Here is a 19,202-nt window from a genome sequence, read left to right on the forward strand (position 1 = left end):
TGGACACAATAAAGTCCAGAATATTTTAGACGTATAAAGTATTTAAGTGATCTTTCAGTGATTTACCTTTACAGCATCTTTGTAACTCCATGTATGAGCACTGTTTTAAAAGTATGTCTCAAAGAGTTTTGCCCCTTAAATACCTGAAGGTGAAATTAAAGACAGGCTTTGGAATATGACCAGATCAAATGGCAGGTAAAGGCTGGGGATTCTTTCCTTTTCCGAGTCTTTCAGGGCCATTACAGTTGGGAGGGAGGTGTTTGCTGGCTTCATCTGCAGGATGGTACTTCCTTCCATGTGTGACACAGCAGTGACAACTGTGACAGTCAATAAGGGTAGGGTTTGACTCCCAGATAAAAATTTTATGGGAAAATGGGTTTTTTGTATTCTCCTTTCTGCCTTGTAGTCTAATGTTGAAAAGCCACAGAAACAGATTTTATTTATTTATTCTTTCTTTCTTTCTTTTCCTTTATTAGCACAGACAGCACAGTAAACACAGCTCTTAGGAGGTGTTGCAAAAAAGGAAGTTACACAACTTCCAAGAAGTAAAGCGAATATAAAATAACAAAGTCAGTGTGACTGTTCTCAGCCTTTTTGTTTTGCTTCTCATCTCATTATCTTGTAACTGAAGGGATTAAAATCAAGGACAAAACAGACATAATTTCCTAACAGGATCTGTTTTGCTTTGAGCACACTGAGGGTGCTCTAGCCTGACAGCACCATCGTACATGTGTTCATTTGTGACTGTGACACATGTACAGAGGGGTACACTGGGCAGGTGAGCATGTCCCCTGTGAACCCTGATGTCCCCAGAGATCGTCCCTGCCTGGGGACCTGACAGCCCTCAGTGCCTGCTACTGCAATCCTTTCACTTAGGAAGTATCAGAAACCCAAAATCAGTATGTAAAAATTCTTCTATTCCATCTCAGATGTGTTCCTGCACATTCACCACCTGCAGGAAGATTGTCAACAAGCCCTGGGGTGGGGAGGCCCTGTCCACCCTGGCCATGAACACTTGTGGATGGAGCATCCACAGCTTCTCTGGGCAAGCTGTGCTATTTACACACACACAGTTATATTAAAACATATAAATTACATATAAATATGTAAATGTATAAATAATAAACATATAATTGCATGCATTTTTATTTTATATATAATACAAAGTTACATAATATATCATTATATAATATAGAGAGAATCGGATTTTAAGCCTCAGGAACCCCAAGCATCTCCCCCTCTCACCAGCAATTGCGCACAATTTTAATTACAGATAATTTTGAGCAATACCGCATTATTTGCGAGCAAAGCCGAGCGGCTAAACCCAGGAGCGGGGCCGGGCGGCGTCGCTCGCCCCAGCGGAGCGCGGAGCGGCGGCACCTCCCGCCGCGGGACCCTCCCGCCGCGGCCCTGCGCGTCGCCCGGCAACGGCGGGCGGGGCTGTTCCGGCGGCCGCCCGCCCTCCCCGCGGGGCGGGGCCGGCACCGGAGCGGCGCCGAGCCAGGTACGGGCGGCCCGGCGGGAGCGGCGGCAGCCGGCCCGGGTCTGCCGCGGTGAGGAGGAAGTTTGCGGCGGGGCTCGGGGGTTTTCCAGCCGCAGCCCCGGCCCGGGTCTGCCGCGGTGAGGAGGAAGTTTGCGGCGGGGCTCGGGGGTTTTCCAGCCGCAGCCCCGGCCGGGCTCTCGCTCTGCCCCGCCGGGGAAGCCGCGCCGGGGCTGCGGCGGGAGGAGCGGGGGATCCGTGATGGAAGGGGGATCCTTGGGGCCGCTCTGTTCCGGTGGGGATCCACCAGCGAGGGGGGAAAGCGTCGCTGGGGTTTTGGTGCGGTATCGGCGTTTTCGTGAAATGCGTGAAATTGCAGGTAGAGCGAAATCTGCTGGGTTTTTTTCTTGTTTGCGGAAGGAGGGGCTTTTCGCTCCCGAGCTTGTGTGCTGGAAGGTTGGGCTCGCTGTGGAGTGAGCAGGTCCTTGGGATGTTGCTATAGGGGAAAGCCCAAAAGCGTATGCGTCTGTCAGGCGCTGTGTGGGGTGAATGGGGGTGTAGGGGAAGAAGCAGATGTCTTCCTGCATAGCTGAGCCTCTTACAGCTCTCAGCTCTGTAACCTGGACGTGCCCGAATACCTGGGATTTAAACCTTTAAAAGGCGAAGAGGAGGAAAAACAAGTACTTTTTGAGGATGAATGCAAATAGGGGGCTCGCTCTGAAATTATTTTCTTGTGGCGCTGGCAATGCGTTTGGATTGACAGTACTTACTGTTGAATGTTTTTAATACCCAAATGTGGTTCTGAATGCATTTGCTGGCTCCGGGATGCTAGTGACATAGGCAGAAAAAAATGATTTGTGGTTAGTGTGTGGCTGTCACGACAGCCTGTGCTGGAACTACCGATGCTGCCTGTAGCCCTGGTGTGGGACCTGCATTGCCCTGGTGCGGTGGGTGAAGAGGTTCTGTCCCCTGTGTGAGATGGTTTGGCAGCATATGAAAGCAGCTCGCAGCAGAGATCTTGTAGATGTGAGCAGTTCCTGGCCTGGAGTTCGTCGTGTCCCTGAAATGGAGAAGGGCAATTGTGCTTTTCTGTTAGGCAGAAGTGACGTGTGGTTAGAGATCCCAAGGCAGGCAGGCGCCCTCATTGCTTTGTGATGTGCTGATTTTGAGGTGGAATTTTCATGTTGCTGCTTTGGTAATAGCAATATTTTCATTGCTTGTGGCAGATTTTTAAGGTTGGTGGCTTTGTGGGCAGAGAGAATTATTTATTCTCATGGTATTCGGCTGATTTATCTACTGTGGTTAAGGAGGAGGCACAGATAGGAGAAAAGTTCTGAAATGGGTTCAGAGTAGACTCCCTAAACGTGAACTCAATGGTACCTGTATCCAGATATTGTTACCTATATACCAGTATAACTTGTGATTATTTTGGTCCCTTTTGCTATGCTATCATAACTACTTCTGTCTAAAATATTTTTATTCCATTCAGATGACATGTGAATGGGGGGATTGCTCCAGCGATGGGACTGGATTGCCCTTTCCCAACATAAGTTATATTTCTGCCTGTGATCCCTCTGATTTTTGGGGGAGGTGGGGAATGACTTGGTGTCACTACCAAATATGTGCAGTAGGGTGGAATATTGTTCTTGCAACTGGGCACAGAAGGAGGGTGGAATTTCTATTGGCTTTTGGCAGCATCTGCCCAAACTGAGAGGAGCTTGAGCTGTACCCAGCACAAGATGTGGCAGCCTCCAAGCAGTTTTAAAACCATTTGTTATGGGTTTCTTTCAAGTTTGTTATTTGAAGAATTACTGCACACAGCAGCAACTCTCCCAGAAGCCACCTGATATGCAGATGTTTCTCAGCTGTGGTTGTCTTGACGGGGCTCTTACCACCAGGGTAGTTGGGGAATCTTTTCCATGTGCAAAACCTGCAAAACAAAACAGTTCCTGTGCCAAAATAGCAGGGGTAATGCTCCAGTTATTAATTAACCAGTGCTATTACATTTGTCAAGCACAGCTTAATTTTAACTTTTTCTTTTAAATACAGTGTCCTAGTGAAACACTTTAAGGGTTATTAAACTAATCATAGGTTGTTTCTGAATTAATCATTATCCAGATATTAGTATCTTCAAATGCTCACCAGGTTTATGTAGCTGACCCCTTAAAAATCTGAAATGCAGCATAATAATGTCACTCCTTTTGTACATTCTTTAGTTATTTAGGTTGATTGCTGCACCAAACACAGGACAGGCTCTGTAAGTGCTTCCTCACAACACAGAACAGTGCTTTGGGCACTGTTGCAGTTGCAGCTAAGACTGAATACTGCTGGTTACTAGTAGGGGGTCTCTGCATATGACTCTGCTTTGAATTGTGTTTTCAGTTTGCAGCCTAATCTTATAAAGGATTTCTTCTTGGTTCCCATCTGCTTTGTCTGTGCAGGTTCAAGAGTATCTCCTGCCTATGTGTATTTAATGTGTAAATCAAAAACCCATTGACCAAGCCAAGGTCTATGGTCAGTGGGTTCTTAGTTTGTGTTTGTCATGTGTGGAGCTCAATGATGTGCGTGGCAGCCCTTCTGCAATTAAATGCTTTAACTTCACTGTAGAAACTGAAAAAAAAAAAAAAACCACCTGAAAAAAGCACTTTTTCTCTGAAAAAAAATAAAAAAGCAGGTGTGAGAGACTTTGCTTAAAAATAAACAAAATGTCTTTTATAAATAGATGGGGAGACTAAAATTTTTTAAAATTCAGCATGTGCAATCTTTGCTGGGTAAAGGCTGCAATTCCAGTTATTCCTACAGCAGAAATACCTTAACCTATAGTTTGCTCAGCCACCAGCTGAAGAGCAGCCAAGGTCCTGCAGCTCCTTTCTTCTCCTAATGAGAAGCTCTTCAGAGCTACTTTAGTATTTCTTAAACAGGAAGTAAATTACCTTTTAGGCTTGTCTACATTCAGAGTGACCAATGAGCTCTGGGGAAGTGTTTCTGTATAAACTACAGCCAAGGCACGTCCTTAATGCTTTCCCTCTACTTGCCAACATAAACTACTCCTCATCAGGCATGGCTGGACTTCTTACTGTGTTGGAGAAACTCGAGATGTTTCTCTGCCTCTTGGGGTCTGAAATTGCTCCCATTCCCCAAGCATCCCTCTCTGCTGGCGACTGCAGTGTAATCTAACCCGGGTGGGTGGCAAGACAGAAGTATGAGTTGTGAGGCAAAATTCTTTTTTTTCTTTGTTTTTCTTTAAATTGCTTTGTTCCCTGGTGTTTGCTGGAGACCAGACATGCAGTAGTATAGAAAATAAATGCAAAAAATTATAGTTTCCAAATTCCTTGGGGGCAGGGAGTTTGACCACTGTTCCTGTGAATAATTAGCTTAGACACTGGCAGAACTGTTCCTGCCTGGGACAGCTTCTTCTTGTTCTTCACGCTGTTTGTGCCTAATGGTGCTGTGGAGGTGCCAGGAGGTGCTTCCTCCTCCTCCTCCTCCTCCTCACCCAGGGGCTGGGGCAGCACTAAGTCAGCTCAAGGAGCTCTTCACCCGTGTGGGCAAGTGTGATGCAAGGGTTTTGTTTTTTGTTGAGGCCTGCAGTGTGACCTTGAGGCTTGTTAAGGAAAACATGTTGGCATGTGAGCCCGGCTGTCCCCTGAGCAGCGACCGCCGCTGGCAAAGAGCATCTTGTAACTTCGAGTTGGTTAATTAGGGGTCTGAACTGAGACGTGAGTGCTGAACTGTGCCTTAGGCATAAGGACATCTTTTTGAAAGCAGCCTCCAGCTCTTTGTCAGCATAGGTGTTCACTTGTACCATTGCTTCCAAGTAATCTGACCATTCCTGTGACCCTTGGTCTCAGGACTGGTCTGTACTGGGGGGTCTTTGGCTGCCCTTGACCATGAGCTGCAGCTGTGTGTGCTGTGTGAGGAGTGCTGTGACGTCTGGCCAGGGCACCAGGACACAGCCCAGGGCACAGTTTTCCACCAAGTGTTCCTGCCAAAGGAATGGTGAATGCTGCTGCCCCCAGTGTGCCAGAGCTGCCCTCACTGGCCCTGCTGGCAGGTTCAGCAGGGACTGAGCCACAGACCCCGGCAACAAACCCTGCTGAGAGTTTGACATTTTCTGTCCTCCCTCCCTGTTACTGCTGTTCTGACTTTAAAAATAGAATGAGATTGTCTCATCTCAAGGCAAAGGCTTCTCAAGAGGGTTCATTATGTCACATGTATTATCTGCTCTGCAGATCTTTTTAGGCAAATATGAGTATTTGTTTTTAAGTTGTATACCAGCTTTTATAAACCGAGGTCTGCAGCACTCCCACCCGCAGCACGAAGGTGATGCTGAGTTGCCCACAGCTCATTTCCACATACAGCTGCCTGAGCAGGGTATGTCCAGGAGGAGGGGGTGGCAGGGGGTACCTGCTGTGGGCTGTCCCAGCAGTTCACTCTGGGAGAAAGGCTGTGTTACCATGCTGAAGAGGTCTGGCAGCTTGCACAGTCACAAGCATTTCACTCTAGAAATGTTACCAGAGACTTTTCAGGTAGTTAGATCTCATTTCTGCTCTTACTGGAGTAGACAGTGGAAACTTGGGAGTTTCCTGAGTGATGCTTGTGGTGTGTCAGCACGGTGCCACTTCACACCACTTTTTCTAGAGATGTGAAAGTAAAAGGAAACTGTCTCTTGCAGTTCAGAGGTAAAAATGCCTTAGGCAAAGCTGGAATAAAGTGCCAACTGATTTGTTGGTTTAAATCTGAACTCTGTGGTTGATGTGCGGGCCCCATCAATGCTGAAGGTAATGCACTCTTGTTCCTAACACTGCAGATTAGGGTGTTTTTTCATCTGCAAAGGGATTCTCCGTGCTTCGATGACCCTCAAGTGATGGCTGATGAATGTATGATAGTCGAGCAGTGGGGAGCAGCCCAGGGAGTGATGAGACACAACTTCAAAGTAAAAGGAAGATATTTTTATTTTTTTTACTTTCTTTAGAGGATCAAATTAGCAGTCTGCTAAAGCCTTTTAATGCTAAAACTTCCAGAGCATAAACAATGACCTGTGAAAAGGAGTTCTTGGATCTGGACCCTGCATATGATGAAGTCTGGCATCTCCATTATGGCCAATTAAAGTGACAGCTGAGTGTAAATACTCCTGACTCCTGTGTTCCCTGGCTGGCTCCTGGCAGCGCATGGCTTTTCTCCTCTGCCTTGGAAAAGGCACGATGTCACTTTGAACTTCCCAGCCAGGGCACAGAGCAGCCTTTCAGAACCTCTGTGCCCTCTCCTCGGGTGGTTCAGCAGGAACAGCCCAGAAGCTGAAGCTTGGTCTTGCAATCGAAACCTGCTGTCCTTGAATTGCACAACTGTACGAGAGACAGAGGGAAGGGAGGCTGGCAGTGCACTGCAGCACGGGCTTGCCCTCTCTCTGGGGACTCTTCACTGCCTTTCCAGGATGCTGCCCAGCACTCAAGATCTGGATCTTAGGAATAGTCTTGTCCCTAGAAGTTCCTTTCAATACCCACAACAATGTGTGAAGCTTTGCCTTGAAATTAGGTTTGAGTAACTAAACAATCACAGCAAGCTATTGCGTTGACCAAACTAACTTGTGGCCCTAAATAACTTTTTATTTGAACAGCTTAGCAGAATAATAGTGCTCTGCATGCTGATCTTGAACTTGGAGAGATTTTATATTCCCAGTTATACGAGGAGACTGGGTGTTCTTCCGTGTTCTGCAGCAGGGGATGGAAGCAGTTTCTGTGACTTCCTCCCTCTCCCATCAGCCTACCTGTGAGCAGCCTGCTCTCCCCTGTGCACAGGCACAGCAGCCTGGGTGAGAGGGAGAAAGAGGTGGGTGAGAGAGAGAAAGATGTGGGTGAGAGCCAGATGTGGGCAGGAGGGAACTCACTCACGTCATGGACACCGACGCACAAGTGTGGTCTCACTTAGTGCTCCTGCATTTTCCTCTTCTGTCTCTCCTGTTCCCGTCAGATCAAAGGTAGATCAGCACCTCCGCATCTCTGCCTGACAACTGAAAAGGAAAGGAAATACGCTGGGGAAAACCTGTGTTTTAAAAAAATGTTCATAGCCCACTTGGTGTAAATATGCAAATGTTTGTAGAGGAGTGGCTGTTTCTAAAACACATTAGTGAGAAATGCTTCACACCCTTCTTTGTCAGTCGGTAATTAAGAGAATACTTGCCTTCCAATGCAGTGGCTCTTAAATAAAGATGAGAGAGCCTGGATTTTCTCTTAAGATGGAGTGCAACAGTAAGTAACTTTCATCTGAGACCAAGCCTGGCACACCTCCACATGGCACCTCTTCCCTTTCAGTTGTGGTGAGGTGACTTTTCCTGTGCTTTTGCTGGGAAGGAAGTGGCTGGGGAAGGTGCAGGGACCCAGACTTGTGTCTGTCCCACAACAGATTCAGCTTATCAGAGGGGTCAGAGGCATGATCCTGGTGAAGGAAGGGCAATGGCTCATTTGCATGTGGCATTTCTTGTTTCTGGTTGTCTGTGATGGGTCCAGCTCTTACTAATCAGATTGCCCAGTGGTGGGATACTTGGATCCTCTTTTCTTCCCTGTCTCCTCCGGCATACTGTGAGGCTGTCTAAATGTCAGGGGTGCTGGTGATTTGCCTGTGATGGGAATGAATTTTAACGAGGCTTGCTCTTCAGCGTGAATGTATTGATGCAGACATGTCATACATGGCCTGTCTGTCAGCCAAGTTTCTAGCTTTCAGCTGCTTTATATGCATATTTTGGAGATTGCTTCCAACCTGGGAAAGCCCAGTCAGGTCACTGCAGGGCAAGGCAGAGCTGTATTCCCATACCCACCTAATGCTGACACTGCTTTCCTGTCGCACAAGGATCAGAAGGAATCCATGGGAATCGCTGTCTTCTGGCTCCTGCTTCTGTTTGGGGTGGCTGTTGCAAAGGCAGGCTGGGCTTACTCATCTGCCTTCAATGCAGCCACACAAAGCCTCTTTCGAGGAAGGGAATTCATTAGTTTCTGTGAAGTGGCCTTGGATCTGTGGGCAGCAGGTGCTTCTATAGAGCAAACTGTTGCTGAATATTCAACAGTTGCTATACAAGCGTCTGGCCGGCTGCCTGTGAAGCACTTGGAGTTATCTTGAGCATCCGATTGGATAAAGTGCAAACCACTTAGGGCTTTAAAGATACCCGCAGCTATGTTGTGTTGGTGGTATTTTAACGTTCAGGGTTGGGTTTTCTTTTTATGAGAATCTTCCAAGATCATAAGCAGCAGCTTTATCTCTTTTGACTCAGCCAACAAAGAAGGGAGCTGCCTGGGAGAATGACAAACCCGGGTGATTCATATTCAAGTCGTCAGAACCTCATTCTCTTGCTAGTTTCTGCTAATGACATGTGCACTGGAAACAAATGACTCAGGCTAGAAGTGTCTATTCATCTTTAAACTTCTTAAACTCTCCTTAATCTCAAGTTAGCTCTCTTGAGGCCACCTGAATAGCACTTGTTCTTGCCAACCTCTAATTTGGTACATGAAATACTGTAGATATCTAAACTATGAAGGGATAATTTGAGAGGCCAATGTGTGCAATCAGCCTTTTCTTTTTTTTTTTTTTAATTTAGTTTAATTTCCTTAGGTGTGGTTTGTAAGCAGCTTGTGCTAGATGTCATCATTGGAAGTATAGTTCTGTGAGAAGCCATGATCACTGAGCAATTACAGCTTCAAATAACTTACAGCTTTACTCAGTAAGGTGTGGATGCCTGTATATTGCTTACCAGCGACATGGCCCTATTCTGTTAATAGTTTACTTAACCTGTATTAGTTGTTTTGAAGATGCTTTGTCTATGTTCTCCTACTGATTATTTAGGCCACAGAAGAAAAGGTTTTAATTAAATGTGTGATTGTGACAGTTGCATCGAAGGCTGGTTTCACCCAGGGACCTGAAGAGACACCAGAGTGGTGTTACCCGAGTTCCATACTTTATGGGATCTGCACAATCCTGCCCATGTGCCAGGAATATTGTATTATCAGGGGCAGGGATTCCACACCCTGGGTTCTCAAAGCTCACTGGTGGAGCGTGTAGTTCCTGCCCACAGGGAACAGGCATGCAGGATGGAGCACGGTGGCTGTCCATGATCCTGGCTGCTGAACATCACCTGAAATTGTGTTAGCACCGACTGGAGGTGGGCATTGAGCACTCAGAAGCGTGAACTGACAGCTACTGGAGCTGAGCCCTCCTGCTCCTGCCCTGGTCATTCGTGGTGCTGCTGCCTTTGAAAGAGCTGAGGTCTTCAGTGTGCGATTTGGCTGCCGGCTGCTCAGGGAGCTTCCCAAACATCCTCTTTGCATCGGGCACTGGGGTCAGGCCAGGTTTGTGAAGAGGGGCCTTGGCAAGCTGGGATGTGGCACCCGCCCTCCCTCTGTGAGGGAGCAGCAGAGGGGGAGCTCCTCCAAGGAGCTCGGCTGGCCCCTGTTCTCCATTTATCCAGTCCCCATCAGTCCCTGAGCTCCCCTCTGCTCGAGGATGGGATCAGCAGAAGGGAGCATCTGCTTCCAGGAGGGGCTCCATGTCTGGCAGTGAGGCATTTTAGAAGCTGACATGTTTATGATGGTTTATGATGGACCATCACCTCCAAAAACTTATTTATTTTATTCTTCCTTTTTTCCCCCCTCTTTTATCTTTTTTTTTTCTTTCTTTTTTCCCAGAGGACTTTATAGTGCAGGAATAGAGGAATTACACTTTGGAAAAGAATCCCTGGCACTGAGTAGGCTGGGGACAGTGGAGTGTGTGCTGTACGTGTAGATCAGCTCTCCCATACAAATAAATGTGTGAAAGTTGCCAGAAAGGGACACAGAAGTGAACCCTCAGCCCATAGAGATGACACTGTACATTTAATTGCTAATGGACTCTTCAAAGAGCACCTCAGCTGCTATTATTAGAACAAGCAAATGTGTGGTGTTACCTATAGGGAGCAAAAAGGGAGTCTTTCGTGATCTTCTTGACCTTTACTTTCTTGTGTTAATTTGTTTAATACCGGAGAGATTTTCCTGCTGTAAAAACTTGCTTCAGCAGAGACCTTCTCCAGGATCTCTGAAAAAGACGTGCTAATTGAGAACCTCAGGGATCTACTGTGTGCTGCTTGCCCCTCTCTTTCCCTCCTGGATCAGAATTTTACCAGCTGGTGAAATTCCATAATAGCAATCAGGCTTTATTGCATTAAAATTGTTAAGAAAATAATGTCTGTGCCTGTGGGGCTCAGTGTGGGGGAGGAAACGTCGGGAAAATGTAAGATAAACAAACAGTTCTGGGTACTTCTGAAACATTGCAATTGCTCTTTGTAATCTCTGCTTTTTCAACACCTACTAAAAATGACTTGCTGCTTGTGCTATTTGTAGGTCCCGGGGTAATTTGCAAAGAGCACAGTGGTGTTCTTCCTGCTGGCTTTGGGAGGGTGCAAGGTGCAAGTCAGGTGTGCTGAAGAACCCGGGGCTAAGGCGGGGCAGGTTCCAGGGCTGGTGTCTGACCTGCCAGACCAGGGCTGGCTGGGGATGGGGGCTGTGGCTCAGAGCTGCACATCTGATTGCATGAGGCAGCGTGCCTTCAATCACTACAACGTGCTGTAGACCAAGGATAAATCCTTTGGGACACTTCTGGAAGCAATACCTCGGGAAAGTTTCAGGCATAATAAAGCTGACACAGAAAAGGCTTTTTGAAAAGTGCCAGGTGTTTCACTGGCAGTGCTTGTTAATCTGGAAGGCTTGTTGAAAGTTCAGCTAGAAGAGCATCCAGGTGTCTGCTCTGTGTGTGTACCTGGAGTTTCAAACACAGCAGGCAGTGCTGTCCTTTTCCCTGCTGGGAAATGAGTTAATGAGATTTGAGCAGGTGGGGTTGTTGGAATTTCTTCAGCTTCCATATGCTAGGAGATTTCAGAGTTATGTAAGTTGGTATTTCGGGAAAAAGGTGGATGGTCAAACCTGCGTTTCTAATATGTGTTTCTGCAAATCTTGAAAAGCTGCAGCTTCTGCCTTACTCTTTTCCTGTTGAAATAGAAAAGACAATTTGTGTCATCAGCACGGAACATCAGTGGTTCAAAAGCAGGTTCGAGCCTCCTTGGCTCCAGCAGGGGAGTGTCCAGAGGCTGTGGGGGTGGACTTGAAGCTGAGCTGTGGCAAGTGGTGCCACTGGGCCAGTGTCCCAGCAAACATGCTCACCAGTAGGCCAGGGAGTTCTGGTGATAGTGCCAGTGCCTTGGGATTCCTGGGTGGGATGGCAGTTGTGTCTAAACATGAGATATATCCCTGAATGAAATACTCCATTCCTTGTGCCAACGAATTCAGCCTTAAAAGCTTCACTTGCTAGCAGCAGCTCAATGATCAAGCTGCCTGTGGAGCTTCCAGATGAGCTCTGGAGTAGAGCTCTAAGTCAGGACTTGCTTTGCAGCTCTGTTATTTGTGTCGTGCAGGATGGGAATTCTCAAAACTGCAGTGTGGCTGTTTATCAAAAGACAGAGTAAAATCTTAGCTTTTATTTTTTCAATTAAGATTTTTTATTTGTGCCTCAGGGACAAGAAATAGAGCTTGTCTTTGCTATTCTTAGTATTCGTCGGGCAGGAAGGGGAGGGAGAGGGTAAACAGTAAGAGCAAGGAGTTGCAGTAATGAGAATGATGTCTTATTTTAGTAGATACTTAACCAAGACATGTGGTTCCAGGAAGCAGGAAGAGATTATTTTGCCCATTTATTCCTGCTCTCATATATCTTTGATTATCACCAAGACTTAACCCTAAATAATTTAATGCCTGCCAATTCTTTTTTCAGCTTACAAATTTTTGTCCAGCCTCAAAGACAGGGTAAACTTTTGGGCTTATCTGGTTTGCTTTTGTTCAGTCTGTAATATTAATCAGAGGACTAACTCTTGGTGAGTAATATATTACCATCTCTCAAAAGATGCCTAATTTTGTTATAAAACTTTGAGGGTATTTATTGCTTCAAGTACATTTTGTTAGTGACTTAGGGTAAAATTGACTGCATTTTATAGCTGGGTGTTGTGTCCTTCTCTCCTGTCAAGTCAGAGGCAGTACATGAGCCCTTCTGGAAGGTACAGGCTACTTTATTGGCTTGCAGGAGCTGGCTTTGTAAAGCAGGTCAGCTTTTTGTTTCACGGCTTTTATTCAGTATCACTCTTGCTTACCAGGGCATCCAGAGAGTGTCTTATTGCTTCTCCTGTGTCTGCTGAACTGCCTTCAGGGTTGATCTGACCTGACTCCCGATTTTCCTTGTGCCAGGGCGGTGAAATCCAGGACTGTGCCTACCTGGACAGCGAGAGCACCTACAGCGAGTCGGAGCTGTTTCCCGATGAGGACGCGATGACGCTGGCGCAGCAGGAGGTTCACCATGAGTCTGACATGGACAGCGCCATCGAGAGCGCCCAGAGCTCCGAGGCCTCGGACGTCTGTCGGAGCGAGGACAAGGACGGGGTGCTTGGGGGCCTCTTCCTGCCCGGTGACAAGTGAGTGGTGCCAGCTCCGCTCCAAGGCGCGTGCCAGGGAGGAAGGAGCCTTTATGTGGTTAATCCCTACTGAGGGAGGCACAGGATGGCTGATGGATTTAGAAACTTAACATCCCTTTACAACATAAGGGGGATGGATGTCCAGGTCCTCTAAGTGGTTTAGATGGTCTCAGTCCTGGCTCCTGCTGGTACATTCTGTGAGCACTCACAGGACTTACATGTTGTGTGTTGAAGTTAAAGCACTGAGTCTCTCCAGAATAGATCACTCCATTAGCTTCCCCCAAAACATAGCTTCTTCTCTGTTGCCATAAGCTTTATATGCTGGAATTAAAACGATACTTTATGCAAAGCAGTTCAGTATGGAGACTATTACTGTAGTCTTTTGTACATCTAGTTATGTAACTGGTGTTGTGGGCTCTGCTGATTTGTTTTGCAACTTCACATACCAAGTTAATTCTTTGTGTTTCTAATTTTCCATAACCTTTATTGTGCACCAGTAAATTGTGTTTAACACTGAGTGTCCAGGCATGTGTGTGCATAACCATAGTTTGCTGTTAACACCAGTAATCCTAACTTGACTCTTCCCAGGTGAGTACCTGGTACCTGGAGTGCTGGTTAAAGATGACTGTGGGAAAGGAACCTAATTTGGCTTCATCCAGCTTTGAACTGAATTAATGCAGTTACCACAGGACATAGCTCAGCTGGGCTTGCTTTGTAAGCCTCTGTGTTGTCTTCCCTATTTTTGGCCTGTCATCTTGATTTGTGCCTCTTGAGCTTTGTTCGTTGCTAAGGCAGCCTTTCTTCTCCTGGGCCTCCTTGGATGCTCCCTGTGCTGCCTTATTCCTGCTTCCTCCTGAATTTCTCAGCTAACCGAGTTCTGGCCTTTTCCCATTTGAGCAGGCAGCCTCAGAGACTTTATCAAGATAATTACAATTTCCATGAGCTCTTTATCAAGCTTGTCTCCTTTGCTTGCCATTCCCAGTTATCCAAAGCCCATCCTTGTGGTGACTGACTTTTTCCCATGCTGTGTTTGAAATGCTTTTCCTCCCAGCTGTGCCAGTCCAGCTCTTGTGAAGGGGGTGGGCAAGGCATTGTGCCTCCTGTACCCTCCTTCTAGGGCAGGCAGGACCACCAAGAGCTACTGTGCTCTGATAGACCTTAATTTATCCTCTGAGACCTCCTCACCTTTGGTAAATCAGTGGGGGGGAAGCATGAGTAGCTTCATGCTTTTGTGTTAAAAGAGGCAATAGAGCTATTTACTTTGGGCAATAGAGAGATTTACTTTGCTGCTTGCTGAAGAAGAAGATGGGTTGCGTATGAGGTGTATCAGCCCTCTGAAATCTTGCTCTGAAGAACAGGGGATTCTTTGAAAATAAACAAAAAAACCCGAAATAAACAAAAAAGCATCAAATACCTGAAAGTTCCCTTCAGGAAGTGTTAGAATGAGGAAAATCAGCCACTTTTAGCAACTCCTTTGCAAATGACTGTGTGATTCCTAGGCCTCTAATCTTGGTGGAAGCATTACAAGGAGCTTCTTCCCAAACTCACTTGGTGTAACTGCAGTTGAGATGCAAACAGCAGTAGGATTGTAAAATCTCCCAAAAAGTTACCAGTACACACTATGTCCATGGCACAGCAGCACTTTATGAATAAGTGTTAGTGTGATATATTGAGTGTCTCACTAATCCCTCAGCAAAGAAGCCTTGTTAGATAAGTTTGATCTATTTATTGTATGAGTATTCCTATCTTTATCCTTCAATAGTGTGCCTGCCTTGACTTGCCCTAATTTCTGTTAATGTGAATTAGATAAATGAGTTGCAGGTTATAAATGGAGCTCATCAAAACAGGGGAAATAAAAAACCATACATCTGAAATCTTGGCAGGCTTCCTCTGCTACTAATTGCTTTTGGAGGGAAGGGATATGCAAATGATGCTTGCACGATCCACCAAAGGAATACTGGTGCATCTCTTGTTTACAGCTCACAAGTGCAGTAATACTGGAAGAGAACTCTCCCTGTAGAGAGGTTGAAAGGCTCAAGGTAGACTCAGAAGATGTTTAGGAGGAAATACTGTTGAGCTGCTGGGTTCTACTGTCCTATGGCTCAGCTGGTGGAGCTGGAGAGACAAGCAGGTGCACTGAAGCACAGGGAGAGGAAAACTTCACCCAGTGTGCTTAAAATGCCAGCAGATTCCTGTAGTGCTTGGTCTGTACTGCAGAGGCCTTGGATTCTGCTGTAGGGAGAACAGTTGGGCAGTGCCAGAGCCTCACAATTGAAACATCTGTTTCAGGTCTTCCAAGTGTGTTTTCTGCAGGGAGAAGTGTGTTTGTAAGAACTTTTTTGTGAATTTACTGGCTTGTCTGTTTGAATGCCTCGCCAAGGTGGGAACTGAGCAAACCTGTGTAAAACACCTGCACGCTGCAGGTGCACTGCACAGGGCAGTCTGGACTCTGCGCAGGTGAGCCCTGTGCACCCTCTGCAGCCTCCTTGCTCTGTTTTATTAGATTTGATGTTCTCTAAACTGCTCTGCCAGCTGCTTTCCTGTGGTGCCTGACTCTACTGATCTGTTTACCTATGTGCCCTCTTTCTCTGAAGTCACAGGGTCCTGCCTCTCCCTACCCATTTAACATCACTTTAGGTACTTTTCTGGTAGTTAGACAGCCTTGTCTTGTGGTTCATTTCTCCTCTGAAAGACAGAATTTGTCCTGATGGAAGGAAGGGTAGGAACCTGGCCTCCGTTAGTCACATCATTAGCTTTAGTGACTTTCTGGTAAGTGGTGAACTGAGGTTTCTTTCTGACCACGCAGCAGAGAGTGGCTGGAATTCCTGGGGTGTGGGAGAGGGTGTATCTGGATTACTGGGAAACTCTCTGATTGTGGAATAAGGTGACAGCCTCTGTCTTTTACATGTTCTTCTCACTATCCCATGCTTTTCAGAGCTGTCTGCATGGTTCCTGCCTTCAGAGCAGAAATCCCCATGTGGTCTTCACATGGAAGTGGTGGCTGAGGACCATCAAAGTGTGCTCTTTATAGCAAAATGGTTTGTGTTGATCCAAACTTGTCACACAGATACCTTATTCGTAGATTCTCATGCTCTTGTCTCTCAAGGCACTCTGTCAGCTGCACATCAGGTACATTTAGCACTTCAGGGGTTTAGCACAAAGGTGGGTTACAGCTTCAAAGAGGGTGAAGGTGGAAGGTTCCATATGAAGTGAGGTGCTATCAAAGTCGGCCTTTGAGATGTTTTGACCTCTTGTTTCAGGTCAAGTTCTCACAACCCTTCTGCAGCATCTGACCTCTCCACTTATTCCACCGCCTCCCTGATCAGTAATGAAGAACAGTTTGAAGACTATGGGGAAGGAGATGATGTGGATTTTACTCCCAGTAGCCCATGTCCTGATGATGAGACCAGAACCAACGCCTACTCTGACCTTGGCTCATCTGTGTCTTCCAGGTTGCTCCTTATTCATTAACAAACAATTTTTCATTTTTATTCTTCTCTGACCATAGCAGAGTTTACACTGGTTAGATAGACTCACCTTAAAAGCAAAATATTATCAGTTCATTTCCAGCCTTCTAATTGACAGACTGCATTTAATAAGAGCTATAGCAAATATGTTGTTTCTGATTACCTCTGTTGGATTCTGTTGAAATAACTGGGCTATTTTGCTTGTAGAGATTTCTTTCTATTGCAGACAATAATTCCACAATTCAGAGCTAGTATTGGAAGGGTTTTGCTGCAAAGGAAACCAACTTAGCATTATGTACCCACCCTAATACAGTGAAGACTTATAAGAGAGCTGTTTCTGTTTAGTGTTCTGATACTACAAATCCTTTGCACTAATCTGTGAGGGGAACTACTGCAACATGTTCAGGGGGTTATTTGAGACAAGCATCCTATTGCCTTGGAATGTCTTGGGAAACATAAGCGAGTAGCTGTTGTCTGTTAGGAGCTACAAATCCACAGCAGTGCACTTGCCTCCTGCACGTATCCTCAGTCTCTGCAGCTCTTTTGTGGCCAAGGCAGGTCCAGATTGTACAGTCCTTCCACCAAGCAAGGGAGTGGGTGAGCAGGGCTGGGAAGAGCTGAGCATGAAGATTCTCTAGGATTAGTCTGCTTGGATCAATAGCACACAGAGGTCTTGTCTTCATCACTAACACAGGACAAGCTCACTGCATCCTTCTGTTCTGCATGCGACCCCCACGTGCTCCCCTCTGTTTCCAGCATTTCTGCAATCCAGCCTGGCCACGTCTCTCATGCATGCAGAGCCAGACCCCTCTCTGCTGCCCCTTCATGATGATGGCTCATGTCTTTCATCCTCTCTTTCCTCAGGTTTATGCAACACTTTTCATTTTCATTCCTGGGGCTCAGTGCACATCATACTGTGATTGCTCTCTTTTATTTGAGTTTATTTTCTCTTTATCATGCCAAGAGGTACTGTTATCTCCTCTATAGACCTGTGTCCACTTCTCCCTTCCTCCTCATTCCAGGGTTCCTGTCATCCTACCATCTGAGGGGGTTCATGTGATTTCCTACCAGACCATTCTGTTCTTCATCTTCCTGCCTTTCTCTTGGAGAGAAGACTCTTCAGGTTGCATGCCAGGCTCTAGTGGGAAGATGGGCAAGATGAGAGCAAGAAAGACATTGCTGAGTTTGAATATACTCATGTAGCTGCCTTTGCTATGTGCATCACAGTGGACCACATGTACCTTTTGCTGTTCTTCTGGTTACCCAAACTGATTCTTTCCACTGCCATCCAGAAACATCCATATGCTCTGGAAGGCCTCAGCTCAGACAGGTGGATTTGCCCTAAGAGTAGTGCTGGCCATTATCAACTCTGACATAGATGAGCTGTGGTTAGAGATGGTTCTTCAAGTCCCTCATCTGTGATTCTGACACACAGACACACAGTCACAAAGAAAACCTGTTGTGGGCTGGTTACTACAGCCAGTAATATCTCTCCTTTCCTGCAAACAGTGCTGGCCAAACCCCCCGAAAAATGAGACATGTTTATAACAGCGAGTTACTGGATGTTTACTGCTCACAGTGCTGCAAAAAGATAAATCTCCTCAACGATTTGGAAGCCAGGCTGAAAAACTTGAAAGCAAACAGGTAAGCTGCCTATTGCACTGCTTTTGGCAATGCCCCATTGACATGGGACTGGCAGTATCCCATTCCATCTTACACGTGCCGTTCTTACAAAATAGTAAGTAATTTAAACTTGGATATGTAGCCCAAACCAAAATGCTGCTCTTTATCAGCTGTTAAGTATTTTTCTGATTTAAGCTGCAGACTTCATTACTAAACTCAAATATTTTAACCAATGAGCTCTTTGATTGCAGAGTAAGAGTGATATTTCAAGGAATTTTTCCCAGGAAGTGGGATCTGCTGTGCTGCTTAGTACAGATCTACAGTTAGCTACTGCTTTCTCCAGGTGGGAAGGAGGCATCTCCAGATCCTTGGCTTATTCACATAACCTTACATACACCTCTCCTAAAGCTACTGGTCAGCAGAGGTACTTGGCTTCTCTGGGATTTTTTTGTGATGTCAAGGGAACTTGGAATCATGATGAATCCTATGGCAGAAGTTATTTTTGGAGTTCTTTGCAATTTCAGCCTTTTCCTTACGTTTCTCTCTCTGCCACTCTATCACTCCGAAGCTGTGCTGAGCACTTAAAATGTGCTTCTAACAATCACCTACAGTTTTTCAAGGGAATTATTTGGTGGGATTTTAGCTCCCCCTAGAAACTGGATGTGAGTCCTGCCTGTCAGTGTAATCCTTGGGATGCAATACGCTGCACTGCTGCTTCTCGTGATGCACAGCAGTGGAGAGCTTGGCATGACCAATGTTCCTGCCCTAGAAATGAGTCTGCCAACATCCAGACCACCACCAGCCAGGGCTTTGGGAATTTTCTGGGGGAGGCTGGATATACCTGACCAAGAGCTGTGTCTTAGCACACAGAAACGTGACATCCTCTTACCGAGAGATGCAGCAGGGTATTTTGATCTGGTTCCAGTGCTGTCTGCAGCAAGGGGTCTTCATTTAGATAGCACCAGTCTCTGGCTGCACAAGGGAACTGTAAAAATGGAAAGACCTCAGTTCCTGTGCTGAACTGGGAAGCGTTATGGGGAAGGATAAACTAACTGTTCATAAAATCATCTAAAACTGGAAATCCAGAATAAATGTCCATCACTAACTTGGTGTCCCTTTGTGGTGTTTCTAATGTTAGTTTTGCTCTGATTTACACTGA

The 19,202-nt window shown here is 46.1% G+C and overlaps 1 protein-coding gene across 7 annotated transcripts in view; it reads left to right on the forward strand.

Moving 5' to 3' along the window:
- Window positions 1-19,202, forward strand: part of RAB11FIP4 (RAB11 family interacting protein 4) — a 117,911-nt gene that overhangs the window by 84,655 nt on the left and 14,054 nt on the right. For 2 of the 7 annotated variants that reach the window (XM_021537782.3, XM_021537799.3), the window contains 3 exons: window positions 12,730-12,953; window positions 16,214-16,405; window positions 17,930-18,064. In XM_021537782.3, the coding sequence (XP_021393457.2) occupies window positions 12,730-12,953; window positions 16,214-16,405; window positions 17,930-18,064 (551 nt within the window). The other 5 variants (XM_021537822.3, XM_021537808.3, XM_021537816.3 and 2 more) reach the window with 5 other exon arrangements.

Source organism: Lonchura striata, chromosome 19, assembly GCF_046129695.1.
Source record: "Lonchura striata isolate bLonStr1 chromosome 19, bLonStr1.mat, whole genome shotgun sequence".
NCBI classification, from domain to species: domain Eukaryota; kingdom Metazoa; phylum Chordata; class Aves; order Passeriformes; family Estrildidae; genus Lonchura; species Lonchura striata.